This window comes from Zalophus californianus, chromosome 5, assembly GCF_009762305.2.
Source record: "Zalophus californianus isolate mZalCal1 chromosome 5, mZalCal1.pri.v2, whole genome shotgun sequence".
NCBI classification, from domain to species: Eukaryota; Metazoa; Chordata; class Mammalia; order Carnivora; family Otariidae; genus Zalophus; species Zalophus californianus.
In genome coordinates this window covers 35,499,517-35,513,645 of record NC_045599.1, presented here as the reverse complement: position 1 = coordinate 35,513,645, position 14,129 = coordinate 35,499,517, and the positions used below count along the sequence as shown (strand labels likewise).

Below are 14,129 nucleotides of genomic sequence, written 5' to 3'. Positions count from 1 at the left end.
GGAAAATCTTTCAGTCTCTGCCTCAACAACTCCTTGCACTGGACTTTAGAACTTAAAGATGCAACCAGAGACCTGATCACTGCTGCTTGGCTGAAGCCCAAACCAGAATGCCAAGGGGTGGTTCACACCTGCCCAGGCCGTGGTCTGCTGTTGGTACAGAGCCTACACTTCTAAGGAGGGATATTAGGCCACAGCAAAGTCACACCATAGCTGCATCTGTCATTCTAAAGTTGGCTGGGAGAGAGGATGGTTTGGTAAGTGTCACTTAGGACAAAGAGAAAGGCTTCTGATTATCTAGGCTAGCCGGAGGAACACCATTACCAGTCATGTCCTTGAGGGATAGGGTCTCACCAAACAAAATGGCTGAGATCCCATATAATAAAAATCTCTGAGGGCACCTGAGTGGCTCAGTTGGTTAACCAACTGCCTTCGGCTCAGGTCATGATCCCAGGGTCCTGGGATCGAGTCCCACGTCGGGCTCCCCCTGCTCTGCAGGGAGCCTGCTTCTCCCTCTGCCTCTGCCTGCCACTCCCCCTGCTTGTGCTCTCTCTCTGTCAAATAAATAAAATCTTTAAAAAACTAAAAAAATAATAAAAATCTCTGAGAAAACAAGCTGTCCCTTCCCCTTTCTCTCTTGCTAGCCCCCAACCCCTCAGCCAGGGTTATTCTCAAGCTAGGGCATTATAGCACAACTGAAAATAATTTCAGTTCCATGTGGGCCACATTCACCATGTTGCACACACAAGTCATAATGCAAAGCAAAGTGCAGAAAATCAGCATTTGGGAGAGCTAGAATTATACCATCTTGCCTGCCCCTGGCTCAGAAGATAAAAGTGGTAGCCACAGAAACCTGCCTTAGCATTGGAGGGAGGGGAAAGGAGAAAGCAAAAGGGCCCAGAGGAGTGGGGGTGGTGGGCTGGAAGGAATTCAGGTAAGGGAGAGCCAGTGCTTGTCTCCTATCAGGCCTGGCCTGGAAGGTGTGGATGGAAAGCTGAAGGGGAAGGTGTACTCAGCTGACTGCCTCATGGGCCAGCACTCAGGAGGTCAGGCCGCCATACCCACTAATGCTGCCCATCCTTCTCAGGTTTAAAAAGGGAAATGTTCTATTTATAAGCCACCGACCAGTGGAGACCTGGCAGCCACTGGATGGCTCTGATCCCACAAGGATCCTGGTTACCAGTGGCTGCCTTTTCTTGCCTCTCAACTGTGGGTGTTCTAAGAGCAAAAGGCCGAAGGTGACTGGAAGCAAAAGGAAAGAAAATCCTCTTTTCTGTCCTCTGTTGCTTTCATGAGAATGTTGGACTTTTAGTAATGTCTGATGGCTTTAAACCCTTTTCAAAATAGTGACCCATATGATCCCATGAAACCTTCCCCTACTATCTTTAAGACTAAATCTCTTTTTCTGTTTTACAGATCAAGGGTAGCTGAGGCCCAGAGATGAAGGGAATGTATAAATCAGAGGCAGAACAACAAGCAAGGTAATGGTGCTCTCCCAGCTCCTCTACTGGTCAAGAAAAGCCTGGATACAGCACGATCAGGGAATGTGACTGAATGATGGCCTAGAGAAGGATGGATATGTGTAATAGGAACCAAGCAGCTTTGGTTGTGTTGTCCAATGCCTGCAGAAGGGCAGTGGGCCATGTTACAGTTCTGTGCCTGGGAAGCTGCAGCATCACGGACACACACACACACTGCCTCTCAGCATCTTGCAGAGCATGTGAGGAGCCACTGATAGTTCTAACGAGGAGGCTCACTGAGAAGCAATATGGGATGGCCCCTCAATAGCAAAGAGCCGAGAAGGTTAGGTGTTGATGAAAGGCCTTCCAGCTCCAGTGTGTTGGTCACATAATGACAGGATGGCAAAACAGAGGAAAGACTTCATACATATCGAGAAGTGGAGGAAGGAAGTGGGGAGTAACCTTGGCAATCAAGCAGACTCTGGTTTGAACGTCAGCTCCACTAGTTCTTGACTATGCTACCTGGACTTCTTTTTTTTTTTAAATATTTTTTATTAATTTATTTGACACAGAACGAGAGAGAGAGACAGAGAGCAAGCACAAGCAGGGGGAACGGCAGGCAGGGGAGAAGCAGGCTCCCTGCTCAGCAGGGAGCCCGATGTGGGGCTCGATCCCAGGACCCTGGGATCACGACCTGAGCCGAAGGCAGCTGCTTAACTGACTGAGTCACCCAGGCGCCCCCTACCTGGACTTCTTAAAGACTAACGCTCATTTATGAACTTGGTTGTTGTGAACAGCATTTCCACTAATGTCAACCATGGACATACCACTTTCATGCTGCCCGTCATAACTTTATCCCATCTTAAATAGCTTAATACAAGGGTAAGTTTTTTAAAAAGTAGTCTAAGGGGACACCTGGGTGGTTCAGTCAGTTAAGCGTCCAACTCTTAATTCTGGCTCAGGTAATAACCTCAGGGCCACGGGATCAAGCCCCTCATTGGTCTCTGTGCTCAGCATGGTGTCAGCTTGAGATTCTCTCCTTCTCCCTCTGCCCTTACCCCCACTTGTGCTCTCAGTCTCTCTCTCAAGTAACTAAATAAAATCTTAAAAAAAAAAACGTAGTCTAAGAAATGACAAACTCCTAGAGTCTGTGGGCCAGATTTGCCATTGCCTGATTTATAAATAAAGTTTTATTAGCAAACACGCATTTGTTTTCGTATTGTCTACAGCTGCTTTCACACTACAATATTGAGAGTTAAATAATACTGCAAAACTGAATATACTTACTATCTGGCTCTACTGAAAAGGAGGACCACTGTGCTAAGCAATAACATTTAGAAAACCAGGGGGTTTACATGTTCATGTGTTTTTCCCCAATACACATGAAAATAAATATATAAATCTAAATGGTAATTTAAAATGTGTCTGGTACGACTTAAAATGATCTGAGATCCCACTAGTAGTGTGCGTACCCCACTTTGAGAAATGTAGCCATGAGGATTTAACGAACTAACACTCATAAGGCACCAAGCCTGAAAACAGCAGGGGTGTCAGCTGCCACTCTTCGTTCTCCTCCCTGCTCCCCTCAGGAACACTTCTGCCAATCCAGTGAGCTTCCCCCTTCTTATACAACAGACTAACTGGCATAACCAGAGAGAGGAGATAAGAGAGAAGGATAAGAACCAATAGTAATGAGGCATCTATTAAATAATATGCCAGACACTTTGCTAAACTTCAGTCATCACAGCAACTTCATGAGACAGGTGTTGGTATTTATCTCCCATTCTACGGAAAAGGCAATGCAAGCTTAGAGAGGTCCCGCACTGACCTGTGCCACAGCCAGTGCGCCAGCATGCTAATCCACACCACTCCCACAGTACCCTCCACTGAAACAGCTCTCTCCAATCCACATGGTGGGATCTACCCACAGGAAATTATCTGAGGTATGTGCAAACACTGAGGTAGAAGCATGCTCAGGCTGACACTACTCATAACAGCAAAAATCTGCAGAGGACATCCAAGTCCGAAGACAGGAAATAGTTCAACAAATTTGGACATAATCCTATAATCCTATTAAACAACCACTGAAATGGCATTTATAAACAATTTTCATGATGTGGGAAAATGCTTGCAAATTATTTAAAGCAGGATACAGAAAGTATATTCAGTATAATGCCAAGGGAATCAAAATACATGTTGACATTGACAAAATCCATATAAGATATCATGAAAAAAAGACAAGAAAGAATTATCTCTGGGGTGGTATTAGAGATGATGTATATTGAATTTCTGAGAACTATTACTATATTTCCTTCATATTTTATAATGAATTCATATTATTTTTCTGGTAAGCAAAAATACCTTTTTTTCCAGCTGCTTAGGGGATTCAGGGTTTCCTACCATGTCCCAGTGTAAATGACCACCTGAGTGAGCTCTTGAGCATTACACAAACCCAAAGGATTCCTTTCAAAGTACCAGATTAAAAACAAACTGGAAGAAAAGACGGAATTGACATCTGGAAGCAGAGGAAGTGCTAGATTTCCTTCTTCTGGGGAAAGAGGGAAGGTAGAAAGGTCCCATTTTTTTTTTAAGTCTTGCTAGCCTAGCTGGAAGCCCATTCTGAGATCACTCTCCAACCAACTGACTCCAGGCATTTTGTCCACACGGCAGGTACATGTGCAGATAGCATGACGATTACACGCACCGCTGCACGTGATGGGCCATCTGGCCGTTGTCTCTACATGGTCTGAACCTCAAAAGTAGACCATATACTCCTTGGAGGGGTCCTTCCCCCTCTGCACTCACACTGTCCCAAGCCACGGGCACTTCAGAACTTTGAGAGGTATTCACTGAATGCAGAGCTACAGGAAGGCTGGACTCCTGCTGGGAAACCAGGGAAGCGTCAGAGTAGGGAGCACACAGGAACCCATCGAAAAAGGGCGAGAAGCACGGCCATCAACTGCAAAGTCCTCTTTTGAGGACTTTTTCTTTCTGCAGAAAAGCCAGATGGTTGCTATGGAGCTGAGTGCGAAGTGCACGAGAAGGCATGTCTGGGGCAACCTGGCCATAGACCTTTGAAATAATCCGATTAACCTATGGAGTTTGAGTGAATATTCACATCAGGAAAGTGGCACTGTGGAGGCAAGGAGAACAAGCTCAGGGTCTGGCTCAGTCTGTCAGCCTTCAAACAGCTGAGAAGCAGTGGGATAGCAGCATTTCTGTAAACAAGCTAATCTCTTTAGAGCTAAGTAGGCAGTGACATTTATTATTTAAAAACTTCTAATTTGGAAGAGATCAGCTCACATTAGAAAAGCCTGCCCTTCCCTCACTCTCTTGCACTGGACTGGAGTTTCCTCTCTGACAAGTTCTCGCCTCTCTAACCATCCCTCAGGTGAGACTATAGGACAACAGCAGCCTTGGCAGACAAAAGGCCACTTCCTGGCTTCTTCTCCTGATTCCTCCGGGAGCTCATTTCAAAGGATAATAAACCCATTCTCACAAAGCCTCTGGGGAGGAAATCTCACAGCCGCAGTCAAGGGCAGGACAAGCAAGAGGACCCGGAGACTGAGGAGATATGCACTGAGGTGGCACAGGGGGATGCAGAGAGCGGGGTGGGAGCAGGGGTTCTTGCCCAGTGCAGAGTCCTGTTCCTCCCCATGAGAAAGGGGAAAAACCCATGACAGCTATCAGTCTGGTTATTGGCACTGGGGTGTGATCAGCAAAGCAGCTTAGGGAACAACAAACCATACTTCCCTCCTCTCTAGTATTCTTACTCACATCTTCTCCCTCCCTTCTCTAGCAGGCAAAAATTTGGACAACTAGAGAAAACTCAGTATCACTGACGTATATTACTGACATTCTATGAACAAACCCAGGGCAAGTCCCCTGATGGCAGCAGGATCCCCGGGAAGAGGCCCATATAATTGGCAAAAATAGCAGACTGGTTTTTGAAGTTAGTATTTGAGGATTAACTTTACCAAGAATGCCCAAGACCTCTAGGCAGAAAACTAAAACTGACAAAGGACACAGGCAATCTAAATAAAAGGAAAGACATTCCAAACTTTTAGAGATGAGTTAATATTATAAAAGTGTCAATTTTCTCTGAATTAATCTATAAATTCAATACAATTCTAAAGGAAAGTTTTAAGTTTTTGAAGAACTTATAAAACTTATGTTAGAATTTACACACAAGGCTAGAGGTCCACAGGCAGCTAAGTCAAACCTTAAAAAGTAGAGTACCAGACATGGAAGACTTTTCTCAAAGACATCACGTGAAAAGCAGAGAGGTATTACCACCAGAAAAAACAGACCAAGAACTTAAAGAACTCAGACAAAGAGCTCAGCTCCACAAACCTAATATACAATAAAGCTGGCCCCGTAAGTCAAAAGCAGAAAGGCTGACATTTGTGGGAAAGCTGACTCTTCATGTGGATAACAGTAAAACTGGATCTTCATGAAACACCGTATATGATGGTAGGTATCAGTTGGATTAAAATCCTCAACATGGAAGACAGAATCATGAAGCCAGTGAAACAAAATACAGCTGCACATCTTTGTGACATGGGTCAGAAAGGCCTTCTTTAAAATACAACTTGAAAACCATAAACCAGAAGGTGAAAATTAAAAAAAAAAGTACTTCAATATATAAGAGGGCTTTACATTCAAGTAAGAATATCATACATAATATTAATAGATGACAAGATGGGAAAATGTATTTAAATGTCTACAGCTAACAAGGGATGAATATCCAAAATAGAGAAGAGGGGTGCCTGAGTGGCTCAGTCAGTTAAGCGTCTGCCTTCAGCTCAGGTCATGATCCCGAGGTCCTAGGATTGAGCCCCGCGTCGGGCTCCCTGCTCAGCGGGAAGCCTGCTTCTCCCTCTCCCACTCCCCCTGCTTGTGTTCCCTCTCTTGCTGTATCTCTCCCTGTCAAATAAATAAATAAAATCTTAAAAAAAAAAATAAAATAGAGAAGAAACTTTACAAATCAATAAGAAAAAAGGGGCAAATGGAAGAGAACTATGAGCAAAGAACATGAACAGTCAGTCAAAAGAAGGGGAAACCCAGTCAAAAGGCATATGAAGAGATGCTCAAACATACTAATTATCAGACAGATACAAATCAAAACAATAATGAGCTATCATATTTATATGATTGACAAAAAATTAGAAAGCTGAATAACGGAAAATTTGGCAGAAATGAAGAAACCCTCGTGTAGGGCTGTTGGGACTGTGGATGGGCCACTCCAGAAAACTACTTCCCTCAAACTAAGTATACTCACACCTTTTGACCACCCAACAATTCTCCTCATGGGTATATTCCAAAGAAATTCTCACACAGGGAGATGTGCGAGCTGTACGAAGATGTTCACTGTGGTGCTGTTAGTGCTCATGAGGAGCTGGATGCACAAGGAGATAGAGTATGTAGCTCTGTAAAAACAGATATGTATCTGTACTGTATCTGTATATATGTATATATATATATGTATGTATCTGTATATGTCTGTGGTGTATGACAATATACCACAGACAGCGGACAGAAGCCACAGTCTAGAAGCAGACAGAGGAATAGGGATGGCTCCCAATGCAATGCTGAGGGAGCAAAGAAAGAGAACAAGACATACCATCACGGTAGATAAAAGACACAATATTGCTCAAAAATACACTTTAGTGTACACATTAAAATGGTGGTTTATATAGAAGGAAAGAAATAAGAGCTGGGAAAAGAATTCAAAGTGAAGAAATCAAGAAATGAATCAATGAATCAATGAAGGGAGGGGCCTCTGATGATCCCATGCCACAAATTGGGTAGTATGATTCAGTCAAGCCCTCTACACGTGAGATCCAAACAGAGGCTAGAGAAGAAGACAGGAAAAAGGCTCTGCAAAGAAATTTGTGTTTGTTTCTCTGCTGCCATCCTCTCCTTGACAACTGGGCCGTTTGGAAAATACCAGCAGCTGATGCGCATTATTTACGGTGCTGTCTGATACCCCACAGGCACTGTATGCCCTGAGAGGAGCTTCAAAATCAAAGCAACAAATTCAGAAGTTTCCCCAAAGGAATTTCCTTTTCCTACCTGCCCCTTCAGAACACTCTGGCTCTGGGATAAAATGGTGGCATTCAGACGCCCATGACAACATTTTCTAGAAAGGAAAAACCTAGACATTTAGAATTTGGATACTCAAGGCAAAAAAGCAATGCCAAACTCTGAAATTCCTGTTAGACTGACATCCCTCAAAAACAGTTTCGATGGTGGTATAAGCAGAGGGTTGCAGAACAATCAGACCCTGGACAACAGTGCCACCTGTGGTGGCAGATGAGCCCCAGGGCGGGTGTAGAGGGAAAATGAAAATTACTTCAATCCACAGACATGGAAAGTCCAACCACGTCAGAAGTGAAAGGGAGCTAAGACATTATACGATGTGAAAATGGGGTCTCAATGCCAGAGGAGGTGAGAGACGATCAATCCAGAACCCTACTCTGGTTTTGCCAGCTTGGAAACAGAAGATATTTTGGAATAATACTTTAAAAAATTGTTTCTATCCAAAGCACTCCTGGAAAAATGGCCAATATGTTTTAACCCATCATTTTTCTCTCCGGCTTATTAAATGAAAGGGTAAGCAATTGAAAAATCATTCGACACTCCAGGAAGCCAGCTCTCTGAGCTCTGTGAATAATGGGATGCCAAAAGCAAACTGTTCCAAGGGTCTGTGTTCTCCAAAATGGAACTTTTCGTATTGCTCTTTTTTGGGGAGGCAGAATATCCTTGTGGTTAACAAGAGCCTCTAGGGTTAGACAGAATTCAGATTACATTGTGCTGCGTTAGTTTACTAACCTCAATTTCCTAATATACAAAGTAGATCAAAAGTACCTATCTCACACAGTGTTTCAAGTATTAACTAAGCTCATATGCATAAAACATCCTTAAACATCGTAAGTGGTGGATAATTGCTATCTATTAACAGCTAAGATTTTTAAATACATACTCACTGCCTGAGGGTTCTAGAGGGGAGGGGGGTGGGGGGATGGGTTAGCCTGGTGATGGGTATTAAAGAGGGCCCGTATTGAAGGGAGCACTGGGTGTTATATGCAAACAATGAATCATGGAAGACTACATCAAAAACTAATGATGTAATGTATGGTGATTAACATAACATAATAAAATTAAATTAAAAAAAAATATACTCACTGCAGACAATGCAAAGCATGGAGAAGTATTTAAAACAGAGAAGGTCAGTCCCTCCCAATAATCTACACTCTATCCACATTACAATTTCATAATCAAGGTCTTTCCAGACTTTTTTCTATCAATATATCTAGAGAAGTCAAATATTTTATTAAGAACATTGCTCTGTAACCTGATTTTTTTTAAACCTCAATTAACAATATACCATGTGGGGCGCCTGGGTGTCTCAGTCAAGTGTCTGCCTTAGGCTCAGGTCATGATCCTAGTGTCCTGTGGGATTAAGCCCCACATCAGGCTCCCTGCTCTGTGGGGAACGTGCTTCTCCCTCTGCCTGCCACTCCCCCTGCTTGTGCTCTCTGTGTCAAATTAAAAACAACAACAAAACCCCCAAAACAACAACAAGAACAAACCAATATACTGAGGGCACCATTCCCACAAATATACTTATATCACTCTTGTTCTTTTTAAAGACTACACAGTACCTTGATATTTTTAAAGATTTTATTTCTTTATTTATTTGAGAGAGAAAGAAAGAGAGGGAGAAAGAGAAAGAGAGAACGTGAGCAGGGAGGAGCAGGAGAGGGAGAATCTCAAGAGGACTCTGCACTAAGCATGGAGACCAACACAGGGCTCGATCCCAGGACCCTGAGATCATGACCTGAACCTAAACCAAGAGGCACCCCATATCTTGATATTTTTAATCAACTTCCTTTTGCACATCTAATTGTCTCCCCTTGTTATTATTACCAATGCTCCAGTGTACTTCTTTGTTGCACAAATATTTTTTGTACTCTGGTCTATTTCTTTAGGACAAATCACTGGTTCAAAGGATATTGGCTTCCAATACATATTCCTCAAAGGCCCTACAGAATGGTATAACCAGATGGCATGCCCACCTGGAGAATCAGGGTCATCTTTCAAATCTACTGGCACTTATGTCAAGCAGAGAGGAGAAGGTTTATCACAAGTCACAAGCAAACTTCTCGTTGGTAGTCACTCATATGCATCTCATTCCCCAGAGTTCTCGGGTCGTTCATTATAGAACAGTGTGTCCCAGGTTGGGGCATGGCATGGGCATGTTTTTTAAGTCTGCTTGGCCATCTGTCCTCTCTTGTTCTGGTGGGTTCCCTGATTTCCCACTGGAAAACTACCCTGATCCCATTTTATGCAATACTCTTAAAACTCTCAGTAACAGTATGCTGTTTTCCCGAGTCAGCCTAAGCTAGACCAACCTGTTGTTATCTTCCTGGGAATCTGAATTTTCAGAAGAGTGAGGCAGATACTAAAAAACAGTTCAGAGCTTCATCATCCTGCAGATATTATTCAGAAGACCCTTTCTTATTGGTTCCTGGGACTCCAGAGCTGGTGTGTTTTCAAGCCTGGCTCTTCAGCTCTTCCTACCTTACTGCGAGTTACTCAGTAGCCTTCCATATTCCTTCATTTTTATTACTGCGGTTTTTGCTATTGTTATTTTAGAATAAGTTAGCCAGAATTGATTTCAGGTACACTAAAACAATCCCACCTGGGGATACCGGGGGAGGGGGGGAATTTTCCCTTATTCAATTCTTGAAGGAAAAAGAAAAAACTTTTTCCCTCTTCTAAAGTCCTCTTAACCTACCAATAGCAACCATACCAAATTACTTAATATTTTTTATAAAACTCCTGGTCAAAATCTGTATTTTGGAAAGAATGAAAGGAAAATCTCTGTCCTTTAATGAATTTAACACACACAAAAATACCTCATCCTTTTGTCCACATGGAGAAGGACTGCTTTACTGATTTTTTTGACATCACTGGAATTAATGGGAGGGCTCTTTGAATGTTTCTCCAAGTGGGTTTTACAAAGCTAATTCGAAGCAAGGGGAAAGGATTTCCTTTGCACTCTTATAAGCAACCTGGAAGGAACTGGTTCGTACTCCTATGCACCAAGGACATCATCAGCCCTGACATTAGCAGTAGCTTTTCATTTTAATCCCATCATCTTTACAAGGTTACAGGTGCCCTTGGAAATTATGATTAATCAGAGTGCTCAGAGCCAGCAGCAGGGGAAATATGCTGTATATTCTACAGAGGCTGCCCAGGGTCATTCCCATTGAGGAGGAATATTATTACAGACTTCACCATCTCCACTCTTTCTTCTCCAAAAAGGTAACAAAGAACACAGTTACTAAGCAATCCCTAAAATAGTTGTTGCCTATCCAGTCCTTTGAACAAGACTGTGTAGGAGGCAATTCTGGCTTTCTCCTAGGACAAGGTTCTTGGGAAGCTGCACAGTACTCGACTGAGTGGCTTTTAAGTGGTTAGTGGAGCTACATTCTCAAGATCTAGGGTTAACTGAGATAATATACTTGAAAATGCTTTGTCAAGTGTGAAGGGTTATATATCGCAAGGTGTCATTACAGCCTTGCCTGTCAGGCTCACTAAAATGTCCTGGAGTCACTGACATGGTAAGTCAGGATGGAAGCAATGGACTACACCAGGGAAATGGGGCAGACCCAACATGCCCACAGCACCCTCTGGTGGTTCTTCCCCAGAGTAGCAACTTTTAAAGCTCAATCCCAACCCCAGCTGTAGAAAATTATCCAAAAGACATACTTACTTCCTTCACTCTGACTGTCTTTGTTCGAATTGTAGACCTAGAAAACAGAAATAAACATTTACTTGTGTGAATTTTCTACCACACTACAGGTTCAATGAATAAGATCATTACCTGCCCCCTTTCCCTAATTTATGCTATAAAATGGAAGGCAATTTCTGGCCCCCAAACATGAATCCTCTCTAAAATTATCTACTTCCCAGTATTTACTTCAGGTATTCTCAAGTATGTATACATCAGAATCACCTATGGAACTTTACTCTAAAAAAAGATCATATTCTTTAAAAACAAAACTTATGTGTATATTTAAATTAAAAAGAAGAAAAGTTTTAAATAGTTACAATCATTAAGCATTTACTGTGCACCAAGCAACATGCTGAGCAATCCACATGAATGATCTCAAATTATCTACACAACAATTCTATTGAGTAGGAACCCATCACTGTATTACAGATGGACAATCTGAGACTTAGAGAGGTTAACTAAGGTCTCACAGCTAGTAAATGGCAAAGTCAGGACAAAGATACATTATAAACTGCTAAGTGTTAACACTGGGGAGTGAAACCAATACTTTATATGGTTTTGAAATTTGAAAGTTGTAAGGAAAATTCATTACTTTTACAATGTAAATCCCTTAAATTATTTACAGAAATCATAAAAGGGGAAGTGCTCCAATAGAGAAAAAGAGAAAATACCCCAATATAAAACACACAATGACATACTGCAAGAGTCGGCAAGCTTCTTCTGTGAAGAGCTAGACAGTAAATATTTTAGGCTTTGTGGGCCAAGAAACAAAATCAGTATTACGCAGATACTTGTTTAACAAGAGAGAAAATGAATTTCCACAAATTTTTGGTTGACAAAATTTAAAACATAGTAATTTTTTGAAATACAGGTATAATATTCCTCACAGTAAAAATCCCTTTTAGAGTTCCAAGGGTCTCTTTTCAGAGATGCTTGGCTCAGTTCCTCTAGAAGTTAAGTAAGTGGTTCTCAACCAAGAGTGGCCATCAGAATCCTGTGGAATCTCTCTTCCAAGGAGTATAATTTTTTGAAATGCAGATCTACCAATCAAAAGAATGGGGTTTTATTTGTTTGTTGGTTCTACATAAGGAGGATAACATTTGGCTTAATTAGGGTTCCAAGTCAGTATTTCCTATCAAATCAATTGCAGATGTTCATCTACAAATGCCAGGTTATACAAAAACCAGGTGGTGTGCTGGATTTGGTCTATAGGGCAGTTTGCCAATCCCTAATATGGTGACATTAGTAAGTAAGATAAACCCTCTGTTATAAAGGGAAAAAAATCATAGTTTTCCAAATCTCTCTTTGGTGATTATTATTCTTTATATATGAAAATGCATAGGGTAAAGCTGGCTATCATAAGTACGTATGTATGTATGTATGTATGAACATATGTACAAAGCTGGCCATCATAAGTATGTATGTATGAACATATGTACATATGTATGTATGTATCCATTGATCTACCTACCTACCTACCTACCTACCTATCTATTCCAAGTGATTCTGATGGCTACTCTTGGCCGAGAACCACTTATTTAACCCCTAGAGGGGTCAGAGCCAAGCATCTCTAAAAAAGAGTCATGAAACCCTAAAAGGGATTTCTACCTGCTAGCAAGTGTGGGTTGGAATGGCTGGTCAAGAGCTTTCCAACCTAGCCCTTCAGTTGCCTTGAGTCATTGGGTAAGGCTCTCACCCTGTCTGGGCCTCTACTGCCTCATCCGTAAATTGAAGGAGTTGGCCAAGAGGGTTTTGAATGATCAAACTCTAAGAAGGACAAATCACTCCATTTTATCATTATTGATTTCCTAAAGAACCATTATTTGAAAGTCAGGAGGATGAGGATTAAAGAAAAGGGTTTCTGTACTTGAGGCAAAGGCATCAGTTTTTATGCTTAAAAGTTCTAGAGATGAGGGGTCAAAAGACTGTGATCCTGGCACAGCGTTTTGGAAGGAGGAAGACCAGTGCAACTGGTAATCAGTACATAGTAGAGAAGGGAAGAAGATGAAAATGGGGCAGAGAGGCAGCAACGCAATCCTGCAGGATGTTGTGACCTGTGAGTGAAACAGGTAGCCTCATAATAGCTAGGACCAGCAACCCATGGTGAATGGTGTTCACTAACCTTGGAAACTGGGTGAGCCAAGTGCAAGGGAAGAGACCCTACTTTGTCAAGAATTTTTTTTTTCAGCATCCCTGACCAATTCATTCCATTAAATTTAAACATTCTGAGAGAAACTTGCTCCTGTTTATAAATGGCAAAATCTAGAAAGAAAAACGAAATGCAAGACTTTTAACTCTTCTTTATTAGGAGGAGAATTTGCACCAAAGTACTTTCCTTCAAGGTTTCCTGGGTCTCAGGAAGTGCTTGCCTGCAACACCCAAGCATTCCCCAAATCCGAGAGGCATGATCAATGAGCCAAAGGTGCCAGAAACATGTGCTGCCCAGTCCTTTAAGGCCAGGCCATTCATCTCTGCTAGTTTGGTAAATGAGCCAAAGAGAATGAGTTTTGAAATAAAGCTAACAAACCATGCCCGCCAGAACTGTGTGACTACATGGCCCAACAAGGAAGGCCCAGGGTGGGGGAGCAGCCTCACCACCACACAGGCCAGATGGCAGCACGGTAATAGCACTAAGTGGGAATGGCTTTGTTTAACTTTACCAAGTACCACACACATCACTGAATCCTTTTAACCACCTTATGGCATAAGTACTAGCACTGTTCCCATTTTGCAGATGTGAAACCTGAGGCCCAGAGAGGTTACACAGTTTGTCCAAGGACAGAGAGCCAGTGAGAAACTTCCTATTCTATCTTGCCTCCACAGGGAGGTTACAATACTCTTTAACTTTTCCAAGCAGTAGCAAATGC

At 42.2% G+C, this 14,129-nt stretch overlaps 1 protein-coding gene across 10 annotated transcripts in view; it reads right to left on the bottom strand.

The window, feature by feature from the left end:
• Positions 1 to 14,129, bottom strand: part of ARHGAP26 (Rho GTPase activating protein 26) — a 449,937-nt gene that overhangs the window by 200,215 nt on the left and 235,593 nt on the right. For all 10 annotated transcript variants that reach the window (XM_035727446.1, XM_035727450.1, XM_035727448.1 and 7 more), the window contains exon 12: positions 11,242 to 11,278. In XM_035727446.1, coding sequence (XP_035583339.1) covers positions 11,242 to 11,278 — 37 coding nt within the window. The remainder of the gene's footprint in view (positions 1 to 11,241; positions 11,279 to 14,129) is intronic.